The sequence below is a fragment of the Macrosteles quadrilineatus genome, unplaced genomic scaffold, assembly GCF_028750875.1.
Source record: "Macrosteles quadrilineatus isolate MER2022 unplaced genomic scaffold, UCM_ALF_1.0 Scaffold_9__3_contigs__length_116548681, whole genome shotgun sequence".
Classification (NCBI taxonomy): Eukaryota; Metazoa; Arthropoda; class Insecta; order Hemiptera; family Cicadellidae; genus Macrosteles; species Macrosteles quadrilineatus.
In genome coordinates this window covers 35,849,150-35,876,202 of record NW_026542602.1, presented here as the reverse complement: position 1 = coordinate 35,876,202, position 27,053 = coordinate 35,849,150, and the positions used below count along the sequence as shown (strand labels likewise).

Genomic DNA, 27,053 nt, shown 5'->3' with positions numbered 1-27,053 from the left:
CTCGTAGAAAACAACCTTTAATTGTTGTAAAACTCGTTGAAAGAATTTAAACAAAACTAGCGTATTGATTGTTGTAAACTTAAATTTAATAAACATGTTTTAAACTTCAGTGTAAATGGCTTTATAGAAAGGGTTTAAACTCAAAACGTTAACAACACATGAGTTTGTCTAATCAACAAAAGCAAAAAAGGCATACTCCAATCTACACTCATATTTAGGTTGACTGCACATTATGTGCCGGCCTTAACATACCGATAATAACTTAGAATTTATCAAACGTTTGGTGTGTTTAAAAACTTAACGTTCGCAGTTAAAAAAATAGAAACTGTACTTTAAGAGAAAACCACAACGGTAGCACGTTCAATCATTATGATCAAAACAAACAACACACTGCTCGGGTACATTCTCGTATTAGTTTGTATACCTTCCGTCAAAGCAGCACTTGCTTGAAAACACAGCGTGTTAAACATATTTATACCTACTCAAGATTGTTCCAAACAAAATGGTTTACTTGTTTTACTCTCTTACCTTTGAACGTTAAATTATTATAAATTGCAGATTTACATAAATTTTATTGCTGATGTACTTTTCAGTATGCCTTTTTAGCTTTATTTTTTTAATTTCTTATAGGTACCGAAATTACATGAATATTGTCTTAAATAAACCCACGTCTTAATTTTTAAAAGTATACTTTCAGCTAAATGGTAATTTGATTATTCTACAATCTAGAGTTTTTATTGTGGGTTTGCCACAAAAGTTTATCAAAATTTAATTATTTTGGAGTGAGCTTGGGCTTTTGGCTGACCAGTGCTCTTATCAATGGTCAAGTTAATTTGTTATCTATCTGTCCAGGAGGCAGCACAGAATAAGGGTTAAAACTGTCTCAGTCAGGTCATTGACAGGTGAGCTCATTATGGTATGGCAGACTCTGATGGGAAATGTCCGCCTAAAGTAAACGGAGGACCTCTTGTCGCAATTGTATATTAGCAGGATGGCCAAAATCTCTATGAAACCTCTTCAAAAGAAGCACTTTTTTCCTTCTAATCCATCCTTAATGTGTGTGCATCCAAATTTGATTTTAAAACAATAGCCTTTTTGTGTCCATAAGGCCATGGAAAATTAAGATAAAAATATGTGTAATTAAATCAATGACTCTCTATGGGCTCATAGGCCATGTCATTGAAGACACAAAATCCAAGTTTTACGAGTAGAATATATGGATACTCAAAGGCTAAAATAATATCTGCAGACATCAACAACCAACAAAATATTTTATTGATCACATTATTCGGATAGATAAGCTCTAGTGCAGGAACCCTTATGCGAGAGTAATTAATTAGAGGTTCTATAAGTAATATATGATGCCTAGTATCACACATGGTGGACAAGATTATTAAGTACTATCCTTTATAGAAAAACACTATTACTAACAATTATCTCAAAATCAATGTAAAAAATACCATATTTTCCAAGCTCAAAAATGCCTTCAGAATTGTTAAGCTCAACACTAATCTCGAGCTTTCCAAAAAAATATTAAAATAACATTTGGATACATTATGGAATGAACATTTTGATGTGATAAGGCTGACTCTCCTCCTACTTTAATTGTCATGAATAATATAAATTTTAGAACTAGAAAATTACAGCATGCAAATACAACTTATTTAATGGACTTCTTTAGTTCCACATACCTCAGCCAATTCCTACATTTTTACCAAGACAATTAATTGTGATAGAAACTTTTATTTAATCTCAACAAATGAAAGGAAAATAACTTTTTCTTGTTTGTTTGGATTCCATAAGCTCAAGTTAAAACCATTATTCAAATAAAAATATATTAATATTGTTTTCTTCAAAAATTTGGATTTCTATATACTTCAAACTTTTTTGTATTTATTTAATATGCAACAGACCTACTGCTTAGGAAAAACATTCTTGAGCAACAGTGAAATAATTAATTTAAGAATTTAAGTCACCATTTTGTTAAGTTTTAAGGCACCTTTTAATTAAAATCACACTATTTTTCAAGTTATTTCTACAAAATAGAAGTTCCACATGTAAGGCGTTATATTTTTTATGTTTGTAACTTCATATTTCACTTTGTTTATTTTATTGTCTTAACAACTATAATTTACTACGACAATTTTGATCGTTATAATTTCTAAAAAAAAAATATTTAGGTCAACCAATTAATAATACTAATAAAATTTCAGATAGCAAAACATGCACTTTCTATCCTACCTTCTACAAACACATTTTACTTATTAAATGTTAAGTAAACCTAAAACTAATTACCAGAACCTTGATAACAAGACTCTCATGGGGATTGTAAAATAAGACTTGTTATCAAGGTTGACTTCTTATCGAGGTTTGTAATAACATGTGATTAGGGGTAAATAATTTTAAGGGGATTTGTAAATGACACTGTCTTGTTATCAAGGGCAACTTGTTATCCAGGGTCTTCTTATCAAGGTTCCACTATTATAAAATATATAAAGGTCTTAAATTTAAACGTCTCGGTATAATGCATAATATCATAGCCTCCTTTTAAAGGGCAATAACAAAAATGCAAATAAAACATTTCCTATACCTCCATTCTAAATAGTGCAAAAGCTGTTTCCGAATGCTAGGTCTGCGGTTTTGCCACTCTCGTCTCACGGCAGCCTCCCTTGTATTAGAGGCTATGATAGTATTTAATAAATTATGTGGTTCTTTAAAAACCAAAACCAAATGGTTCCAATAATCAAAGTTCAGCTGAAAGACAACAGAATTAAGAAGTTACAAGAGGTTCTACCCGTAAATTCACGGGTGTACAATTCAGAAGCCACAATTAAATTAATTTGGACTTTATATTTCATTTAAAGGGCCCAAGTTCAAGGAATTCTCATCAGAAGGAATGTTAAAAGCAGTGGGACCTTCATACCTTACGTCCTGAGGTGGCCGCCGTGGGTACAGTTTGGCCAAAACTTCTGTGCGCGCGGAACTTCTGTACCTGAACGACATGAACTCGCTGCTCTCTTTCACGACGTCCTGTTACAGATTCTTATTAGCTAATCTTACTCCATTACTAATATTCTTCTTATTATACAACCTGTTTAAAGATCGGTGACCAACAGACATGTTTTTTAATCTCATATGCATCGTCTTTCAAACACCTTAAAGCACTCAGTTGTATCATTGACTATTGAGTCAAAGCTTGAATCAAACAGCTAGAAACAGCATCAGTGTTCATTCACCGCACCTCTTTGAACATAAAAGTAAATAATAATATATGTAAACAAAAATGTAAATCAACAAACTATTGTTGATTTCATTGACCAGCTGTTTTCTATAAATTAGTCGAATAACGTTAACTTCTAAAATGTGTAAGGCATTTGGAAATTGGTCTGTGGAGCAGAGCCCTAAGAGAATTTTTTCACACTATGAGCTTCATTTTGATGTGCCATATGCCTATAATTTTATTTGGTTAATAGCCTTAACCATTAACATAAAATGTGATTGTATCACTTTAATAATATAATAGATGGATATCCAACATTTGGTTTTTTAAATCAAAATATTTACATCGGGCCATCTAAAACCGTGTTTACACAGGATTGTTCGTAACAAAAAAGTCTAGAATCTTAAGTTGTTTTTTTTATGTTTTCAGCAGTTTTTAAGTGTTTACAACAAAAGTTTTTCCTAAAAGAAGTTGTAAATATATGTTTGCAGCACTTTTATATCAGAGTTCACAACAAAATGTTACAATAAGTTATTTTTTCAGTTTGGCTCAGATAAAATTAAAATGTTAACGAACCAACATAATCAGTAATTAACATTAGCCCACTCTGTCGGGGGCTCAATAATGAGCGCCGCTTTAACAAATTGAAGGGTTCAGGAGGGTTTGGTTTTTGGGGGCTCAAGGAAGAGGAAAATTCCCCACAAGGTGGAGAGCGGTGCCATTATTTCTCAGGCCCATAGCGCATCATATGCAAACTGCGAGCCTGTCAATTATACTACGATTATTTATATTCTAAAACTGACTATGATTATTTTAACACTATTAACTATTTAAGATGAGACTGGAATTTCTAGTTCTTTATAGTCTAAGGTTTTACATTCACAGACAAATCTTTAGGATACTTTATCCATAGGTGGAACTGTAATACATAAAATAGCTATTTAGCATTAGCTACGGCTACTTAGTATGGTAAAAGTTCAATTATATCAGTAGTATCCATACTCAAAGTATCATAGTATCCCTAACCTACTGATAAATATCAGTAGTAATCAGTTTCCAAACAAGTTATTTAAATTCTTAAGCTTAGGCCAAACATTTCATCAATGCTTCAGAAGCAAAAAACCTATTTTTTTAGGTTGTATCGGAAGTATTAAATGTTAAAGTAGTAATCAATGCACTTTACAAGAGTTTTCCTACTAAACATCATTAGAAAACATAATGTAAGCTTGTTTAAGATTATATTTTGTGCTATAAATCAATTTCTTTAGTTGATTGTACAAACATGAGATATTTGTATTACAACTAGATTAAAGTGTAAATATTATAATATTTCGACGCGAGGAAGTAAAAACTAATTTCTTAAAAATAAAATTGTCAATACATAATAAATAAAACTGTAAAGATTAAAAACATTTCAATTTTTATATAAAATTATTTAAAATCTCTCAGTAAAATAGTAGAATAACCCTTGACCGAAAACTATATCATAAGTAACGTAGCAAAATTCATTATAATACAAAACTAATAAATAATTTAAAAAATATACACATTATCTAAGATCACAAGTAGTGCTGTGCAATAGGTAAATACTATCAGAAAGAAGCTAGGCGAGTTTCACATTAAACAACCAAGTCGTTGAGGTTGTTTGACAAGTCTTCAACGGGTTCGGACATGAAGAACTTGCCAATGATATCAGCGACGGCCGATGCGTCCTCCAGATGAATATGGTGACTTCCCTTTACCTTGTGGTACTCAAATTTCGCGGACTTCTCCTTGATAGTGTCTAAGAGTTCATCGTAGAGTTCTGGGTACGCAAACGAAATGCCGGGTTCCGCTCGGATATTGAGGTATTCGCAGGTTATTTTGGATGCGTACGCTTTTACCAGGTCCTTGGAGAACTGCGCCAGTCCAGCAATCTGCAAATAAGATTTAAGGTTAAAACAAATGATTCAAAACAAATTATTCTAGGGGCAGAATGGGATTTTTCTCCTTGCGTAATTTGGTAGGTAAGTATGTTTGGTAATAAATGCAAATGGCAAAAATGACAAACAAAATTGTTTTTTAATCTTCATTGCACTTGTTTATGTTATCATGACTATAATATGTTATCGCAGCAACATCCTTATTATCTCATATGATCACAGGGACATCATCATCGTTGTCACCTGTCACAAAAGTGAAATCATGGACATCTCCCATAATCGCTGAAATAAAATCATGATCTCCTGAAATAGCGGTGAAATTATGAACATATCATCGTCAATTGTTATCACGGCAAAATCGGCAACAGTAGAACCAATTCCTGTCCTGTGAAAATCTTAAATTAAATGTAATCCTTCTAATGTAACTCAGCTAAAGCTTCATTGCGGCCATCTACAGTTCTCAAGTGGCAATGATTTTTACTCTTACAAAGTATATATCATAATACACAATACACATTTCTGAAAATGTACCAAAATTTCATCATTTGTTCCAGGCAGTAATGGCAATCATTAAAACATACGATATTTCTATAAACAGAAATTTTGACAATTTACAGGACCCGAAAAAGCCCTGCTATCACCAGGGTTTTTAAAACTTTTGGTTGTCTTGCACATGTTGGACATTTAGTTTCTAGCTCATTTCAAGACTATGTGTATGAGTGTGTGTGTCATCATTTGTGTCAATTGCAATTCCTGGTAATATTTATTAACAAATTTACATACCAACTATAAGTGTATATAATTTTGTATTGCAGTCAGGAAAGTAAAATATAAATATTGAACAATTTTCTACAAAATTCAATTTGTAAGGCGTAGTTTATAAGCTAACAACTATTTACAGTTAATAAATCATTAAATTAAACTAGTCCAGTAATTAAAAATTCAGCTTTAATATGATTTCACTTTAGATCCAATAGATCCGGGTGGAAATAACTCCACACTTAGAAAGCCACTGTTATTGAGCTCATCGCGTAATCTACCTCCTCGCCTTGTCAAAAATCAACACCAAAATAACCAATACACCATAAAATTCAATGTGATGCACTTTATTCTTTGTAGGAAGTATACAGGGTACATTGAAGGCCATATGATGTAAAATGAAAAATGTAAATATTATGTATATGTAAATCTACATCACTGCTTCCAAAATCATAATAGAGTGACCAGGTCAAGGATTTGCATCTGTTTACTGCATTCCAATAGGAAAAAAGGGGGGGCGCTGCTTTTGAGTTTACCCAGGGCTCCACTGACCCTTAACACGGCCCTAGGCAAATATCTTTCTAATAGTATGCGTAGATTTTCCCTGCGTTGCACAGGAGCTGAGAAAAAAGGTTTTCAATAAACATGCCTATCTACTAATAGATAGAATTAGCCCTATGTTAAATCTCCATAAGAAATGTTGAATTTCCATTTTTTGACCCAATTAACATTAATATTCTCAAAATAAAAATAAAACCTGCACATATAGGACCAATAACATTTCTTTTGGTACAACCTGCTTGTAATTCGGTCCAGAAGTATGGTCAGGCTAGCTGTCATAAGTTTTGCAAAAGTTGTTTAACATATTTTTAAGATTATGTTAAAAAATGTAAGGGAGTGAAAATGGAAATGAAACCAAAATAAAACTAAACTTAAGGGAAAATGGTTAATTTTTGGTCAAAATGGAGAGAAGAGAGGAAAACAGAATTCTTCCTAGTGATGAAACACGTTTTGATTATAAAAACGAGTTCCTGAAATAAAGAACAAGTTTTTTTTTCAAATAATGGTAGTAAAGAAATACAAGATTCGATAAAGCTGTTAGGATTTGCTAAGAGCTTTTGACTGTGGGTGTGAGCAAGGCCCCACTAGAAAAAAAACAGGCCATGCTGCAGGATCCATGACGTCACACTAGTGGATAGATTTCATTGATAAATCCATTGCCATCGCCATTCCCATATGTTTTAGGTAAATAAACAAGCTGGCTGTTTGTAAGATTTAAATGGTAAGAGTTTAGTACAACTATCCACCACTGTGACGTAGAGTTGCGCTGCCCGGGCTGCAGCATGGTCTGTTTTTCTAGTGGGGCCTTGGTGTGAGTCAATGAGAGCCAACAACAACATGTAAACAATAGGCCAACAGATCAAAGTAGCCTGGAGTAGCCCTAACCCCTCTCCCTAAACCTCACCTTGAGTCTAGCGTCTCTAGAGAAGTAGTACTTGTCCTCATCGGTCGGTGATGGTTTCATCCCCCGTCTCATGAGTACCTCACAGTTGTCCCTCGACACAGACCCCTGGTAGGCGTCTTCTACAATATTGAGCATTGTCTTCCTGTCGTAGCACGGAACGCTCTCCCCCGCCATGCTCTCGTACTTCAGATACCTGTCAACAGAGTCAACTGTTAAACTGATGTAGGCCTAATCGTGTTTAAAATGAAGAAATATCTCTGTTGCCAGAAAATATTACAATTTTGCGTAGCATCTGCAATGATAGTAAACAAGGAAAAATAATTATACACTAGATAGATACAGTTGACTTTCCCTTCTTCAGATCTGTTCAGGGGCCCTATTTTTGAGGAGGGGGGCATGTTGGTTGTTGGACAACCAACCACAGGATATGGTATTAGCGAATTTCCCATATAGGGAATAAGCTATTACCGTAGGTCTCATGGTAAGACCTAGACCCGGGACCGATTTACTTTTTCGTTTTGAGGTCCCTAGAGGCCAAAAACACCATCCGTTCAAATTCATATATATATATATATTTATATATATATATATATTTATATATATATATATATATTTATATATATATCTAAATATATAAAAGGCAAAGCCCTCACTGACTGACTGACTGACTGACTGACTGACTGACTCACTCACTCACTCACTCATCACTAATTCTCCCACTTCCCACTTACCTAGGAGGCTGAAATTTGGTACACTGATTCTTTAGGCATTAAATAGGAAAACTAAGTGGTTTTTATTCTGATCGGACTCTCGGGCTCCGCCCCAGTGGCTCTGGAGTTTCCCATGTTAACCTAATGAGTACTCATATTTAAATGGAATTAATGAATCATAACAGCTGTTTCAATTTAACAAGTTGGTTCTGTTCTGTGATATTCAATAGCATTAAAGTTACAAGGATTACCAACAGAGTGCAGCACTATTATTTTTTTTAAATTAATGACAACAGCTAATTTGCAACCAAAAGGTGAGTGAGCGTAGCGAGCGAACTTCAACCCGGAGGCGAGTTAGCGTAGCGAACGAGCTAACCTGAAGGCAAGTGAGCGCAGCGAACGAGCTCCAACCGTAAAGGTGAGTGAGCGTAGCGAACGAACTTCAACCAGGACGTGATTGAGCCATGCGAACGAGCTCACATATGAAGTTAAACGGGGCAAAGCCCGCGGGTACAGCTAGTATATTTATATATGTGTCCGTTAGCGCGATAACTCGAGCAAAATTGATCCGATTTTGATGATTTTTAAACCTACATTTATTCGAACGAGTTCGCGAACCAGCATAATCGGACCATGGGATCAGGGGTTTATGGGGGGTTTTATGGGGTAAAAATGGGTTTTTCTCATTTTTGACCCTAAAAACTTTAAATTTCTCATTTTTGACCCTAAAAACTTTAAATTTCTCTCTAGACCATTTTGAAGAGCTTAAAAAAACAAATAATTTAGTATATTGAAGTTTTTTTTTAATGTTCATTGACTACGGAGAAAATTAAAAAAATTTTAAATTTAAAACCCATGTTATTCTTATGGAGAATAAATAAACTGTTCTAGTTTGCTTGTTTATGGATATATTTTAATCAAATTTGGCAATTTGGCTTATTTCATACTAAGCTATCAATATTTCAATTCAAAAAAACACACCTCAACATCTTCCCCGTAGCAGCAAACCTAACTACTCACTAAAATTAATGTTATTTAAATAGGAAATAAATCTGAAAATTTATAGGGAATATTTTAGTAGAAATCAAGCCGGGTAAATGGAAATTCGCTTAGTATGCAGGTTTGCTGCGACGGGGGTATTTTTGAAATCCAACAGTTGAAAAGTGAGTTGGTAGTCACTAGTTGAGTGACTCGTTTGAAAATGAAAGCGGCAACACTGCACGAAATACAGATGACATCATTTTGAACCAATCACAGTGCAGAGTGGCTTGCGAGCTTAGATCTAACCTTTCACTCACTCTAAATTCTGGATCCTTTTCTCAGCTAATCTCAATCTGCCATTATTCGAGTAACTGAGGTAAACTGTCAGCTCCGTCTGTGAGAGATTGAGGTTATTTTTTAATCTTGGTGATTGCAAAAGCACTATGTTTAAGTATTCAAAATAAAATTAACTATGGAGGCTTGTTTTAGGCTATACCTCATTGTAGGGATACCTGTATAATGAATTATTTGCTTTCTTCGTCTCTATTTAAGAACAAATCACCTTATTTTAGTTCCCTTCATCGTTTTGATTCTTGTAAGTATTCATGCATCGTTCATTTAAGTATATGAGTCCTTACTTTAGGAATAGATTTAGGTTTACATTTTAGATAATTAATCTTTTTAAAATATAATGTTAAGTTGTTTACGTTTTTGCATGTTTACAGGACCTCTTTGAACACTATGTTTGATTTTTGTGTTCGGTTTTGTATGTCAATAAGAGTTCAAATGTGTGTTAATCTCATTGCCAGTTATGTTAAACAGCTGCTGGTTTTAATGATGCTACAGATAATGTATGATATCATCAAAATGATTAAACAGTGCTATGTATTGGGACTGTAATATAGTGCTCATTAAAACTCTTCAAACAGCTTTAAAAAAATATTTTATACAGGGTGAGGCAATAATAACATACTGATTAATAAAGTTTTCCACAGCAAAAACAAAGAGTTTATGACTCCATAGCATAATGTTTCTTAACCCTCCAAGTGTCCATAGTTTAGGCCTTAATGTCCACCTATTTTTGGCGCATTTGCAAGGTTTTATTAAAACGGATCTGAGGAGCTTAAAACAATGTTAATTCTAATGTTCTATATACCATTTTGTTTGGAAAGTCATGGGCTTCAATATTATATATAAAACATAAGGAACATTTTTTCAAAAAAAAAATTTTTAGGTAAAAAAAATATAATTTCGAAAATTTTCAAAAAAAAAATAAAGTTTGCGCTCAATGAAATTGTATAAATTATAGGCCTATAAATATTTGAAAATAGCCACTTTGTTCTAAATTTTATGAGGATTACAAATATATAATAATATAAGGAAGTATATTTGCAAATAAATAAGTAATGGGCAAAAAACTGATTTCAGTACATAGCGTTTAGCTAAGAACGCATAGCCTAACCATAGCTAGGAATCTGGCTGATAATTTACATCAATATCACTACCTACTTCTTCAGGATCATCAACCAGCACTTCAAAACCACTTAAATCTTCTTATAATGCACCACGTATATCACTACTTTTGATTTTTAACACTAAAACAATGATAAACGTAATAAAACACATCAGTCATCGGTCCGGGGGAACCTAACTGTTTACAAATACACGCACGTCAGCTGTCTGCTACAATATTTTCGGAACTAAAATGAATAGCGCTTAGAGACAGACCTCTGGAGAAAGCTTAGAATATTACGGAAAGAACGATACCTAACTCGATCCAGTTCAATCCGATTCAGTCAGTCATAGAGCCTTCGCCGTAAACGATGTCTGCGTGTCGAAAAATCGACAAGTAACACTACACAAAGTGTGCTGCTTGTCGAATTTTCGTCAAGTAACACTGGGAGGGTTAAAATGGCATAGTTTAGTTCAGGTTATAAAAACAGCTGTTCATTCATTGTTGCAATATTTATGTGACAGTGAAAAACATTGGGGTGCTCTCATTGCCTCACCTTGTATGATCATCCATTTAATAGAAAAAGAATCGTGTACTTCACTTCAGTGTAGTGGCTATGACTATTAATACAACTAGACATTCCATCCCCATGTTAAATTTGTAGCCAGATTTCTTATGAAAATAGCCATAGTTCATGAGAGCCACTGACAGATTGTGTTAGTCTAAAACCTACTAAATTCTGTCGAATACACAAACTTTTATACAAAGTCAAACTTTGGGAATGACTTATGGTGAGCTATAGCAACTGTTATGACCCATCAACCTGGTCAGTAACAAAAAAAAAGTATGAAATAGAATTTTAGACACTAGCCCATTCTGTGACTGGCTCACACAACTACGTTCTTTAATCTTTTGTAATAAAAATTTTGCAATAGCTGGTCCAAAAAGATGGGATGTCTACTTCAGCATCCAATAGTCAATGGTAGTGGTGTGATTAAACCAAATAAATTCTACTATAATGTTTGGTCATCTGTAAAATATACTCAGTGAATTCACATTATATGTACTGTATTTACAGACACTTTTTAGGATCAAAATCGTTATCTGTAAATGCAAGGATAACATTTCCATATAGCATTATATTTCAGTAAATCTCTATCTGCCTTTAAACTCAAAGGGTGCATTCCATTCTGAGATAACAAGTTTAATCTTTATCTCTGTTTGTCAACTGTTTGCAGACTTAACAAAGAATATTTATTAAAAACAATAAAGATTTTCCATCTACCTGTCAATGCAGATTTTTGTCTGATCAACGAGTATTTCTGGCCTCTCCACCCTGGGGCACACAATGTCTATTGACACCAGCTTGTCGACAGTTTCCGGGTAGGTGGCCGCGTACAGGAACCCGACGGCGCCACCCAGAGAGTGACCCAGCAATGACACCCGCTTCAGCCCCAAGTGTAGCACCACCCGCCGCAGCAGGACCAAACTGTCCCACCAAATGTAGTAGTATTGACCCTGGAAAAGAAAAACTCATTTACACTTATGAAATAGAGAAGAGTCAGTCTTTCAAGGTTTAATAAGAGTGCTTACAATCAAGGGGTTTAAAAATTTGATTCGGCTTGATCGGCTTGAAATGGTGAACTTGAAATTAACTAACTATCAGTAAGTCTCCAATAAGGCATCAAAAGAGATTGTCAAAAATATAAGAGGGCCAAATTAAGTTACACTCAAAAGTGCATGTAAGCAATAGGTCTGACGATTTGAACTGTTAACATAAGCATCTACTGTATTCAACACATACGCATAGGAGTAGCAGGTATATATACACTGATGGGTGGATGGAAAAATACACTACAGTATACTCCTGCCTATTCGAGTCCTAAAGTTATCTGAGGTCAATATAGGCCTGAAATATTTTTATTTTCAGTAGGAAAACAATATTTACTTTATTACAGTATGGTTCTGTTTAAAGAAAAGTGAAATAGCGAGTAATTTGTGATTCGTTAAAGTGAATACTTGAAATAACCATTAACTATTGTTTTTAGGTAAGAATAAACCACAATAACCAAGAAAATTAAAATCACACAGTACTAGGTTGATCGCCAACTCTTTCAGAACATAAACAATAGCAGAGTCAGACTTTGTCGATACCAGATTTAGACATGATTGTGTCAAGTCATCGCTCAGGTCAAACAAAATGTAATGTTGTGTTTTTTAAACTAGAAAGATCCTTAATGTTTGTTTCAAATACTGTACTAGTGTATTGGTTAAAGTATTCCATAGCAATTGAAGTATTAAGCATGTTTCTATTATCTTTTTCTTTCATAACTTTATTTATAAAAAGGTTTATTTATACATGAAAATTCCATTTGATAATTTTTCATTTGTTATGTATCTAGGAAGTTAAAACATAATTTTACAGGAATTTAACATCCGAACATGGTACCGTAACCCCTAACCTCACAATCTATGCGACCACTGTGTTATCGGAGATTCTCGGTTACCAAGGTAGTACAGTTCCCAACAACTTCGGTTAATCGAGAGTGTATTGTAATAAAATTCATCATGTTGATTTTAGTGGAGCCGGTTCTCCTACACAAGGAAGATATTCTCATCGTTGGTAACAATCCTATTTTTCTAGATAGGTAGATTCATGGCATCACATTGATAAAAGTCATAGGTGATTGGAGATATTTGAGCTTAGCCCTATAGAATATAAGGTCTCTGATCCGATCACGAGACTAGCCTCCTAGTATAAAAAACCAGTCTAAATTGGGTAGCCAAGTTGTTATAGTGCTTCCTTTCAAATCTGCAGTTTGGTGGTTTCGGCCCCAAGCTGGGTTGATTTCAGCCCCAGATACCATTTGTTACTGTACAATGAATTAATGGTGCTATTTATCAAAATATAGACGCTGAATAACAAGACTAGGTTTTTACCCCCACAAAAAACGTATTTAAATGAACGTTATTATTCAAAACACAGCATTAAAAAATCAAAAACTTTTAAAGGATGAAATTAAAAGTCGTGAATTTCTTTATCTATTCCATTGTTGCTTTCCATTGTACAACAGTGGTACACCTGTACACTTCATACAATAAACAATTGTCTATTGTCTAATTCCAATAATAAACACACACAAAAACTGTTAAAGGCCTTGAAATGACAACTAGCACTAATTGAAATGTTTTGTGAGTGGATGAATCATTCAAGGTCGCTAGCCACGTTCTGTTAGTCAAGTCTTATATCGTAAGACAATTGAGTAACTGGGTCGAAGGTCAGCTGATAATGGCTCACATGTTTTTCAACTACAACAATGAACTTTTACACTCATAGACGTGATCAGTCAAATTGTTATGGTTATGTAATTTATTTATCAGTTCAATATCTAATTGAGATGAATTGGAGCTAAATAAATGTTATACCTTACACATGTTTATGGTCCTATATCGTGTAGTTTTTTTTGCTGTAAAATGAGAAATAAAAAAGTAAAACTAAAGATGGGAATGTTCTCTGTTGCATATTATCACGTTAAAATTAATGTAAGCTGTTGCAGAAAACAGAATATACAGTAAAACCTCATTAATTCAGACTCCATTAAAACAGATTTTTCCTAATTCAAACAGCTATTTGACAGCAGTTTAGAAAACGCTATACAACAACTAAGTTAGGAATACCATATGGTAAACTAGGCAATTTATTGAGGTTAGAAAAAGAAATTAGAATGCAATATAAAAGTTTTTATCTGAAACAAATGTTTCATTATCTGGGTTGTGCAAATAACCTATTTATCTTTGATTCTGACACAGCAACAACACGTAAGCTGAATGAGCGTGGAATGGAGTGTGGTGATCAGTGCAGTTTTGCTGACTACGATAAACTGTTTTTTTAGCCAGGATCATATTTATAAAGAATATATAATAGTGGTTTAAATACCTTTTACCGTCAAAGTGATTCTTGTAGTCTGTCTAGGCTACTGGTTTCGACTCTCAATAGAGTATTCATGAGGCCACAAAGTGTAAATTTTTCGTTCATTTAGAACACATAAGTTTTTGTCAAACAATAACACAGAAAAATACTCAAACAAACACAGACAAAAACACATAAACACAAACATTCGGCCCATTAGTTACAAAATCATATGTGCGGGGATGTGTATACGGCGATGGTCTAGACTAGCGTTCGTTATCAAGTTCTGAATGAACAAAGAATTTACACTTTGTGGCCTGATGAAGACACCAAACCACTATTATATATTACTAGCTGGCCCGACAGATGTCGTCCTGTCCTAATGTGGTATAATGTCAAAAGCTCGTTCATTTTCCAGATGAGCTCGTTCGCATGGCTCAATCACGTCCTGGTTGAAGTTCGTTCGCTACGCTCACTCACCTTTAGGAGGGAGCTTGTTCGCTGCGCTCACTTGCCTTCAGCTTGGCTCGTACGCTACGCTAACTCACCTCCAGGTTGAAGTTCGTTCGCTATGCTCACTCACCTTTTGGTTGGAAATTAGCTGTTGTCATAAATTAAAAAAAAATTATAGTGCTGCGCCCTGTTGGTAAACCTATTAACTTTTTAATGTATTGAGCATCACAGAATCAAATTGATAAGTTGAACCAGCTGTTAAGATTCTTTAATTCCATTTAAATATGAGTACTCATAAGGTTAACATGGGAAACTCTAGAGCCACTGGGGCGGAGCCCTTTAGACTGATCTGCACCAAACTTCACACAAACCATCCTTGAATAATGCTTAATAAAGCCTGAAAGTTTCATTACAATCTGTCGAGCGGTTTCAGAGTCCAAAGGACAAACAAACAAACATACATACAAACAAACATACATACAAACAAACATACATACAAACAAACATACATACAAACATACATTGGGTTTTATATATATAGACTACAAGAGATTTTCAGAGCCAGTAAATCAGCACCATAACAATTTTTTGTTTGTTTTTAATTTATGTTAGGCCTATTTTTATTTTTAAACATGTGCTATGAAAGTGTAAATGTAGTAGCCTATCTTGTATGAATGAGGAGTAAAAGTAAAATGCATTGTACTCAACGTCTCAGTTTTGATTATCCTCGTTATCCTCATAACCAAACATACTCCAAACTTGGAAACACTCCTATAGAAAATACAGTGATTTTGTGGGACTATAAACTGTATTTACTATTTTTTTAGTGTGGCTTATCAATTAATAAATTTATGTAACTCTAAGCGATGACATAGCATGATTCTAATCGTCCTCAAGAGATTTGCCTACCTGTGGATAGTGAGACGAGAAGCCGTGGCCAGGCAAGTCTATACACAACAGAGCTAGTTCCACGGGTAGGAGAGGAGCGAGGTTGTCAAACGTCCCAGCATTGTCCTGCCACCCGTGGATAGCGATGATCGGGTCTTTGTTGCGTGGACCCCACCATTTGCCTGCACATTGTTTCAAAACGTTAGTTTGTAATTAATGACGCAACATTTATTGCTCAACATTTATGTTTTCCAGATCATAGTTCTCTATAACAATGAATTGTTGTCCCGATGGTAAACATTTAACTGATAGAACATTTAAGGGGCCGCCGTAGCTGTCCGCCGCAAGCTAATGCAAGGGTTAAGGATCTCCGTCACTGTCACCTTAGTTCTTAACCAATTGAAAATATATTTATCTTACTTTATTCATTTCATATTTTTGTAGGCTTTTAGGAATGTAATTTTGTTCTAATAGTAGAAATTTAAGTGGAAGTGACTGGTAAATACCACAAAATAAGCTTTTTCTAAATCATTTTGCTCATAATAGGCCTAATACATTTTTTGGTGGAAATCAAAACCAGAGAGTCATAGATTTGAATGTAAGGAGTAAGAAACCTTCTTAAGATAAAACAAATTTTAAAATTCAACCGAGTAACTCGAGAGGACTTAAACATCTGCAAGCCCTTCTCGCGGCAGTGTTCAATGACACAACATAGCTACTGAAGCCCGAGCTGAGGTAGAGCGCACCTTAAAATCGGTTACTGTACAATTGAGGTTGTTAAATTACGAGTTTTTCTAAGGGATCAAATTAATCTTGCTTGCCTCTAAAAATTAGTGTCCAGGGGTTTACATGTTATGAACAAAGGTCACAAAAATTGACACTATAGTTCGGCCGCTTAGAAAACGACCTGCGCGCTAATGCTAAACCAATGCTGGAGGAGGTCGCTTTCTAAGCGGCCGAACTATAGTATGTGTTTCTAAGTAAAGGACTTCATTATGGATCTACGTTCTATCATTTATTAGAATCTTCCAAAATCTTCATTCTGAAGAAGTCTTATGCTAAATCAAAATATTAGTGTGGTTTTTACATAGCTTTTTTATCTTCTGAAATACATGGCTTCTAAATTTCCCAGGTAAGCTGGTATTCTCTTACAATCAGCTACATGAATTTCTTTTATAACTCGCTATCACAAATAAAATTCCTCCTTATCCCTTTATAATTACTATTCCAATAGAAATAAGTAAATATTTTCTAGTAAATCTAATTAACAAAACAAAGCTGGAAAATCCATTAAATTTGCAAATTTAATTTCATACGTAGGATTTGTAATGTTATGCCATTAATTTAGATTGAAGTTTTTGATTTTTAACTTTTTGACAAAGTGAATCTTACGACTTCCCCTAATCTTGCATACAGAGTGGCTGAAAGTAACTTGCACCCCCTTTTAACTTTCAACTATTTGAGATATTTAAAAATCCGCAACCTTTCGAATATGAGGGGCTACAAGGTAGTAGAAGAAGGGAGTAGCGAGGTATCTCAAAATGTTCAAATTGGTAGTATGACCACGAACAGAATGACAGTGATAGAGTGACTTGGAATCATTTTACACATCTTGATGAAGCTTAAAAATTAACACAAATAAAATTAAAATCTGACCACTAGGTAATAATAAAATGGCAACTAAAAATTAGTAAATAACCTGCCTTCAACATCTTTGTAGTGATCACAAAAAAAGTTACTAACTTATCAGAATATTTTACTGTATTAACTTTCAATTTGTATACAGGCAACATTTTCCTAGATAATATAATTGCTAATAACAACTGTGTGGTTATTAAAAAGTGCCTAGAAAATCACCAAATCGCCAGAATTGCTGTTATCAGTAATCTCTACCTGTTTTAGGATGAATCTTTTTTTTTATAAGTGATCTGATTTTTATTTTTATATGTTGAATTGTTTAGTTTCATCAAGACCTATAAAATTATATCAAAGTTGAATTATAGTTCCCATTTGAACATTTTTAGCTAACCCCTACCCCCACTTAGGGGTAAGGGTAAATTTTTAAAAATTAACCATCATTTTTGAAGCCTCTCATATTTAAAAAGGTTACAGCAAACATATTTCAAATATTTGAATAGTTTAAAGGCTAAACAAAAGTTGCAAGTTACTTTTAAGCCACTCAAATACAGATATTAAATATTTTACACAAGTTATACACCTAACTATTTTAAATTGCCCAGGTAAATATTTTGTACTACACTTTTGTGAAGATTAACTATGTTGACTGCTTGAATCCATTACTGAGTTAATTTGTAAACAAAGAATTGCTTCAGGGCCATAAGAAACTATGTTAGTCAGCCAAGCCTGCTTACTAACTTTCCTTGTGCAATATATTGCATTGTTGAGGTGGCAATTAAGATCAAATTAGATGACTAAACATGGGGATTAGCAAAATACAACAGTCACTGAAGTGATCGTTGTTAAGTAACTAATCACTCTAGGCCTAGAAGTTAATGTTTTTTTTTATCCAAAAATTTGCTTTAAGTGTCTTTTGTGTCTTAACTAAGTTATGCTTGTATGATAGTACACAAAGTAATGGTTGTTGTGGTAAGTTAATTATTCACTATTGGGCTCAAAGGAATAAAGGTAAGCTAAGAACTGCACTCTTAACTTTTTATAAATATTTTTTAAACTTACCTGAAACATGTCCCCAAGGTACAGGAATTTCAATTTCATGGAACCTTCTAGGCTCACCTTCAGTCATTCTCAGATCAGTTATTACCTAGGGAAAAAGGTAAAGTGTAAAATTTATCAATTCTTCCTCGGTAGCAAACCTGCTGAGTAAGCAAATTTTCATCTGTCTGATTCAACTAATTGTCATTAAAAAATGTCCTCACAAATATCTTACTCATTCTCTTTTTAAATAGGCTAACATAGGTTTATGAGTAGGTACTTGGGTTTGCTGACTACAGGGAACCAAACAGAGATTATTTAACTTATAATGAAATGTTAATAGAAGCTTACTAAAAAATAAATACATTTGTCAAGTTTGATAAAAAACCAGAAATGAACAAACTAACAATTGACTTATAAGTTACCTTTTTCTCCTTTAATACTAACAGAAATTTATAATTTAAAGTTTTTGGGTTTTCTTTAATTTCCTCCCTAATTAGGCCTATTAAGTGTACAACAACCCTTCAAAATACTAAATTATTTTTTATTATAAGTTCTAGGCCTACAAAATAGTTCAGAAAGAAATAGAAAAATATTTGTTTTAAATGAAAAAAAATGTAAAAATCAAATTTTTAACCCCATGTGTAATCCCGTTCCCATGGTCCTATTGTGTTAGTTGCAAACTCGTTTCTACCAAATTTCATAAAAATTGGATGATTTTTTATTGTGCAAACAGACACGTGTGTATATTACCTATGGCAAAACAACTGAAGCTGTCACAATCTTCTTTAAGAGCAGCAGATTAAGAATTTTGTGTCTCAAACTTTTAATATAGGCCTAGGCTAATGATTGACAGTTTTAATTTTACAAGAAGATCCAATATTTTAATATTGCCTCTATTCATTATTTATTTTCAAAGCAACCCCTTGTAATTCGGAGACAATAATTCAATAACAACTTATTCATTACGGTACTTAGTTGATTTGCAATTAGGAATTAAGCTACGGTAAATTACATTTACTAGTGTACATGTTGCTCGAAATCGAGCAATTGCAAAGAAGTACAGGAGTTATTTATAAACAAATGACTTGTTTAAAAACTAATAATAACAGCCATAATTTCCGATGATTTTAAAAGAGTCGACTAAAAGATTATTAACTGATGGAAATACTCACAATTTACATACCAGTTCTATTCCAGTTTAAAGGGTTATTTTTAACTATCAAACTGCTCATGGACGGGAAAAGGTAAGCTTACAATTTAAGTCAACATAAAAAAGCTGTCAGCTTTTATAATGTACCGTACCTAAGTTATTTAGCCAATTTGTAGACAATAAGGTGTAGGCTACTTTAAACTCTACAGAACAGAGTTAGGCAAAACCTGTCAGAGCTCTAAAATTGTGTTATTTATCATAGGCATACTCATATGCCAAATTCTTAAAATAAAAATTCAATAATTAATAACTTATATCATTAAACACAAACCATCATCCAAAACTATACACATTTTTAATACAACATAGATAATTATTTACACATTACTGTTTACAATTAACATGTTCTTCTTCTCACTTTTAATTTTTGCTTCGCAACGGGAAAAATCGGTTTCATAATAATCTAAATAGATTCATAATAAATAATCTATCCTCAAGTTTAAGATTAAATAAACCTACCACATTTTGTTTTATTTTTTTTGGATCAGCTGTCTGAAATTGCGAAATAGGCATTTGACAGTTCTGGTTGTTTACTTTTAAATGCCAAAGCAAATGTAAATATTGTGAATTTTCTCATGCTTCCATGGAGACCAATAATATTTAATTTCTGACAACAGCTGGAGTTTCAAAACAATGTTTGTTTCCCATGTTAATCTTATGGAGAAATACGAAACTTTAAAGGGCCCCAGGGCCTCACTCTCTAATTATTTATCTAAAAAGAAAGCTTCCTGCACAACTTCACGTTACGCTCTTTTCAATGACACCAAAAACGTGTCAATCGGTTCAGTAGTTTCAGAGGAGTAATTGTCACAAAAATCCTGCTTGCGTATTAAATAAGTATAGATTTTTACAGTAGGCCTACTTAAGTTTACCTAACTATCTCTAACAGTGAAGTGATTTGATAAAATATAAGTAGGGCTACCTAAGTATAAAGTATATTTTTCAATGTAACTACTTTCTGTTAAATGAATATGTTAGCCTAGCTGAGTGGTTAAAGTGCTCGCCTAAATCAAAAGGTTGCTGGTGGGTTCGATCCTGAGAAAAGTCAGTAAGTTTTAGCATTTTGATGGTTCGAAACTGGACCCAGCTGTCCCTGATCATTGGAGCTGGCAAAAAGTTCACTGTCAAAGATAAGCCTCACCCTTACCTGCTTCTAGCTAAAAAATCCAACTGTAGGACACCTGCGAGTCTACTATCAAAAACAATCAAATCTTTTTTGACCTGGGGCCCATTTACCTCGAATACTTAACCTAATGCATAGTTTGTTTGGGATTTATAATATATTTGCCGAATACTAAGTTATTAAAACCAGAACATCTTAATGAGCAAGATTCAGTTCAGTGTTATTTCCAACAAAATTTTAAACGTAATTAACTTAATTAATCGTGGTTTTAGCAAACCTGTGGGGTACATATGAAGTTAGGGGTAAGATCTGTCAAAAAATTAAATTAACATATTTATAGGGAAATTTGTGATGACTTAACTCTTAAGTACAGTACCTACCACTACATAACTTAAAGCAAAGGACTACAAAATTCAAGATACGGCAAGTTTTTTTTTAGTTTACCAAAGCTTGGAAAATCATGTAAATATCTTTAATAGGCCTGATAAATAATACAAATCTTTACATTCTGTCTAAATTTTTGCACAGACTAAGTTTAAAGTTTGAATAAATAATGTTGTTTACAGTATTTAAAAAACATTCCTTTTTTACTAACCTATAATAAATAATTATCCATAGGTATAAATGAAGGAATGCGGAAACTGTTGAGGAAAATACCTGAGATAAAAGATAGATCCGTGGATGAAACTAAAAATGTCCCAGAAAGAATATTTTACCAACTATTTTAGCGATGAACTTTAACATCTCTCAAACATAATAAACATTTTTAACAATCACCTCACCATGATCAATAAAAAATGTTGAGGATGAATCAATCAGGCAGGCTGCCGGCTGGCTCCACAGCTGAGTAGAGCGGTAGACGACAGACGACAGACGTAGACTTCTAGATCAGATCACTAAAAAAACTGCGACGAGAGACAACATCAGCTGTTTTGTAACTTCCGCACGAGTGACACAGTTGCCAGTTAAAACTGACGAAATATTGAACTACTAAAGTCTAGACAACTCTTAAAAAAATTTCCCCCTCTCCATGTTCTCTACACCCCCCTTTTGAGCATTCATTGACTGGACTATAAACACAAACTATTGGAACAACAATTGACCACGATGAACGAAACACAGGAACGAAACAAACGCCAACTGAACTGACGGTCTGTCAATGTCACTCATACTCTGCCATTCGTCCGTCAAGGTCAAGTGAATTTAGAAGAGACTAGAGTAGAGAGAGGGAATGTTGTGGGGAGGCGACTAGGCGAGGACTTGAGGACCATGAGGGAGAGGGACTGAGGGAGAGTTGAAAGTGGTTGAAAGCGGAAATAATTGCATTAGACCACAGACGAACTTGTTTACTCAACCCTGAATGAAATACCTCAGAAATCGAAAGTCACAAAATATGGAAAGTTTATAGAGGAGGATGTTGGATGTTTATTTGAGCGTCTGTGTCTCACTTTATTTTTGTTATTTGTGAAATGTGTTGTAGTTGTTGATTTATTTTAGCGAATTTCCCTATAGGGAAGCAGCTATTACCGTAGGTGGTGTGGTAAGACCATAGATAAAACATATCCCCCTTGGTATGGTAAGACCTAGGCCCGAGACCATTTTACTTTTTCATTTTGACGTCTTCAGAGGCCAAAAACACCATTCGTTCAAATTTTGATATGTATATATATCTATCTATATATTAATAGGCAAGCATGTTTCTTTAAAACCTTTTTTCTCAGCTCGTGTGCATCGCAGGGAAAATCTACGCATACTGTTGGAAAGATATTTTCCTGTAGATGTGCAGAATACCTTTATAAATTAATATAGGCTCAAAAATAAGCACAACAAATGAATTTGAAAACTTAAAAAAAATAACAGGGGAGTTATGGGTTGCCATGATGGCGACGAAATAACAACAAAATATAAACAGAAAATCAAAACTAATTCCTATCACATGTTTTATTTACAGTGTGGGCTTAATACTGTACATTACATAGTGTAAGAAACGACCATGTGGCCCTAACTTTGCCTGAATAAATAATTTTTCATTTAATTTTTTTTTTCATTTCATTTAACTATTTTTGGTCGATTTTCGACCACTGGACGGCCTCTAGTATATATTAATAATTGGAAACATTATAACAACATTAAGTACCCTTTTAAATTCATTTTAATTAAGAAACGACATGTTTCGACACTTAGGTCATAGTCATGTTTTTTTTACAAATACAAATATATATAGGTTTATAAATATGTGTTTCTGTAAACACAATAACTTGGAGTAAATTTTGTCCGATTTTGATGAAATTTTTGGTTCGAGGGAGTACGGCGGGATACACTTGAATGAGTTCGCGAACCAGCATGATCGGACCATGGGAACGGAGGGTTTATGGGGTAAAAATAGTTTTTTTATCATCTAAACACAAACTTTCCCAGTTTCTCTACAGACCTTTTTAAAGAGCTTAAACAAACAAATAATTTGGTACATATATCAAGGTGTTAATGTACAATTATTGGTTACGCAGAAAGTTAAAAAAAAAATATTTTAAAATTCCCATGTTATTCCTATGGATAATATTGTAAAATTTTGTAGTTTATGGATTAAGTACTATGTCAAGTTTATGGATATACTTTGATTAAACATAATAAATTTATTTATTTTATACTAAATAAATTATTAATATTTTACTAAAAAACACACCTTTTTACCCCTCCCCCCCTGTAGCAGCAAGCCTACTCATAAAACCTAATGATAATTAAATACATTTAATTGAAAATCAATTAATGCAAATGGAAATTAGCTTAGTCGGCAGGTTTGCTGCGGCGGGGATATTTTTTTATATTTAAATGCAGGAATTAACAAAGATTTTGACTGAATGAGCTTTTTTCATTACATTAAATACCTAACTTTGGTAAAGGCTAAAGGTACATTCGACTATTTTGTTAGTTGAAATCAAATAATTTTATAGAGCTAAATTTGACAATAAATATTGCATTCAAGAAACATTGCTAAGTAATGATAAAACACACAGTATTAAAATTATAGTTTGTCTCCTTCTTGCTAAACTACAATAAAGCCCCCATATTGGGCGATTTGGTCGCCCTTCGATGGGCGATTAGATTTGCCGGCAATCTCTGTCGCCGGCCGAAACGTACTTTTTACCCCCAGCAATCAGTCAGGCAATATCATGTGGCAAGAATTGAGCTTGAATAGGTAGCTTGCTGATGAATTATTAGTTCAGTGTTGTTGAAATAAAAGAAGAAAAAGATACGAAAATGGGGTTTAAGGGAAGGCAAAGATTACGGACATACCTTTTACGGAAGTAAGTTAATCGACATAACTATTACAGTAGAGACTTTCATCAAGAAACATTCACTCGCCAAATTCAGCTTATCAGCGCAAAAATACGCCTTGATTGGTAGGAATTTTGAAGATATAAAGTTTTCTACTGGAATTTCCCCACATAGTTGATAAAATACCCCCGCCGCAGCAAACCTGCCGACTAAGCAAATTTATATTTGACTTAATTGAAATACTATATTATTTTTTTAAATATATTTAAAAACGACGAGAAAAATAGACGAGAGAAATTGGGATTTTTTTTGTTTTGAGGGTCAAAAATAAACCAATTTTTACCCCATATAAAACCCCCGTAAACCCCCGTTCCCATTCAAAAAACTCATTCAAGTTCATCCCGCCTTACACTTTTAACTCCAATTTCATCAAAGTCGGGGAAAAAATACTCAAGTTATTGCGTTTACGGGCGTATATATATAATTGAACAAATTGTGTTTTTGGCCTCTGGGGACATCAAAATGAAAAAAATAAATCGGTCCTGGGCCTATGCCTTACCGACGGTAAGTTACCGTGCCACCTACGGTAATGGTAGCTAATTCCCTATAAGGAAATTCGCTAAAAATAATTCCAGAAACGTGTGATGCTATATTAATTGCGAAAGCTGAGCACAAAACCTACGAATCGCCAGAGCGATTTGGTGGATTGCCATGGAAATCGAGCAATCTAGGATCAGGAAGTTGCCGGGCAGTCAAAATCACCAGCAGCAAGCAATTGCAAACGAACACCCTTGGCGATATTTAGTCAATATGTTATGTGGTCACCGGCAATACAAATATATTGCTAGACAACAATTATTTACATCTCACTATCGCTATTTATACACCACTAAACCAGGGGGTTACAGCAGTTCAGTTCGCACAATTATTTGTTTTTCAGGATTAATTTTGCCAACAGTGTCATTTAGAGGCTTCTGATTGACTATAACGAAGGTTTAGTAATTGAAAAATTATTTTTGTTCATAGAATAAAATTATAAATGCCTCAAATTCAATTTTATATTTTTTTATTATGAAATTAAACCGCCATAACCTAACCTAACCAACCAAACGTGCTGACAATGAAAAAATCTAATGAAGGTTTATTAATCGAACAAATAGTTCTATTCATAAAATAAAATTATAAATGCCTCAAATCCTATTTTATAGTTTTTTTTATTCTAAAATTAAACTATCATAACCTAACCAAACTAACCAAACTTGCTTATAATGAAAAATCAAATGAAGGTTTAACCGAAAAAAATCTGTTCATAAAATAAAACTATACCCCCGCCGCAGCAAACCTGCCGTCTAAGCGAATTTCCATTTGGTCGAATTGATTTTCAATTGATCTATTTAAATAACATTATTAGGTTTAACGAGTACCTAGGTTTGCTGCTACAAGGAAACTAATAAAGTAGTGTGTTTTTAGTAAAATATTGATAGCTTACTATAAAATAAAAAAATTTGCCAAGTTTGATCAAAATATATCCATAAACAAGCAAACTACAACATTTTACAATATTCTCCATAAGAATAACATGGGAATTTTAAATTTACCATTTTTTTAGTTTTCTCCGTAACCAATAACCGTACAAAAACACTTTTATATACTGAATTGTTTGTTTTTTTTTAAGCTCTTTAAGAAGGTTTAGAGAAAAATTGGGAAATTTTGTGTTTTGAGGGTAAGAAGTGAGAAAAACCAATTTTTACCCCATACCCCCAAAAAACCCTGTTCCCATGGTCCGATCATGCTGGATCGCGAACTCGTTCAAGTTTATCCCGCCTTACACCTTCAAACCAAATTTCATCAAAATCGGATACAAATTACTTAAGTTATCGTGTTCACGGACACATATATATATATATAAATCTATATATATATATATATATATATATACATATATAAAAATTTGAACGAATGGTGTTTTTGGCCTCTGGGGACATTAAATTGAAAAAGTAAATCGGTCCCGGGCCTAAGTCTTACCATGAGACCTAGGGGTAGCAGATTTTTATCCCCCTGGAATTTTACCCCCTGGGCAAACGTGACGTCACAAACCAGGGGGTAAAATTCCGGCCGCGAACATTTGAGTTTCGCGACATCAGCTCGATGGATTAAACGCGGAATTAAACATATATTTTCACGGTTGTGAGTTTAATCAGAACACATCAAATTATAAAAACCTAGAATGTACGGCCCGGAATTTTACCCCCCGGAATTTTACCCCCGGAATTTTACCCCCCGGAATTTTACCCCCTGGCCAGATATAAATTAGTGAGAATGATTAATTATCGTCATTCAGTTTTAAATGATAAACATTTTATTATTAAGTAGCCTATCTTAATTTATATGTTACATTAACTAATCGAACAGGGTTTTAATATTAATTTTGAGATTCGAGTGTCAGGATTCGATCTTTGAAGCCAACTGTTGGTTAATATGATCAAAATAAAACAGCGAATTCTGTTTACTCAGTTGAGATTTCAAAATAAATAAATAAAGATATGCTACTAAATAATGAAATGTTTACAATTAATTAAAAACAGGAATTAAGAAAATCAATCATTCAATTTCTAAAATCACCCAGGGGGTAAAATTCCGGGGGGTAAAATTCCGGGGGTAAAATTCCGGGGGGTAAAATTCCGGCCCGTACATCTTCAGTTGCCTAAACGCTAGTTATATGGACAGGGGGTAAAATTCCGGTTTTTATCGCTAATCTAATTAATCACGCTCTGACTATTTTCATTAGACTTCCAAATCCGCGGGGGTAAAATTCCGGCCGCGAACAAACTTTTGGCCACTCAGGTTACTACGTCATAGTGACGTCAGCTTTGCCCAGGGGGTAAAATTCCAGGGGGATAAAATTCCGGCGACCCGAGACCTACGGTAATAGCTACTTCCCTATAGGGAAATTCGCTAATAAATGGGTCAAATTCAATTTCATAATGTTTTAATTATATAATTAAAC

At 33.8% G+C, this 27,053-nt stretch overlaps 1 protein-coding gene across 2 annotated transcripts; it reads right to left on the bottom strand.

Moving 5' to 3' along the window:
- Positions 1-1,252: 1,252 nt before the first annotated feature.
- LOC129002899 (probable serine hydrolase) lies at positions 1,253-21,878 on the bottom strand. 2 transcript variants are annotated; one of them, XM_054431015.1, is made up of 6 exons: positions 21,428-21,878; positions 18,459-18,543; positions 15,783-15,943; positions 11,796-12,028; positions 7,367-7,559; positions 1,253-5,136 (listed from the first exon to the last, which is right to left on the bottom strand). In XM_054431015.1, exons 2-6 carry the CDS (start codon positions 18,523-18,525, stop codon positions 4,840-4,842), a joined length of 951 nt encoding a protein of 316 aa, XP_054286990.1. In that variant the 5' UTR covers positions 18,526-18,543; positions 21,428-21,878; the 3' UTR covers positions 1,253-4,839. The 2 variants fall into 2 exon arrangements, with proteins under 2 accessions (XP_054286990.1, XP_054286988.1); XM_054431013.1 differs by having other exon boundaries at positions 21,553-21,878.
- Positions 21,879-27,053: the final 5,175 nt, after the last annotated feature.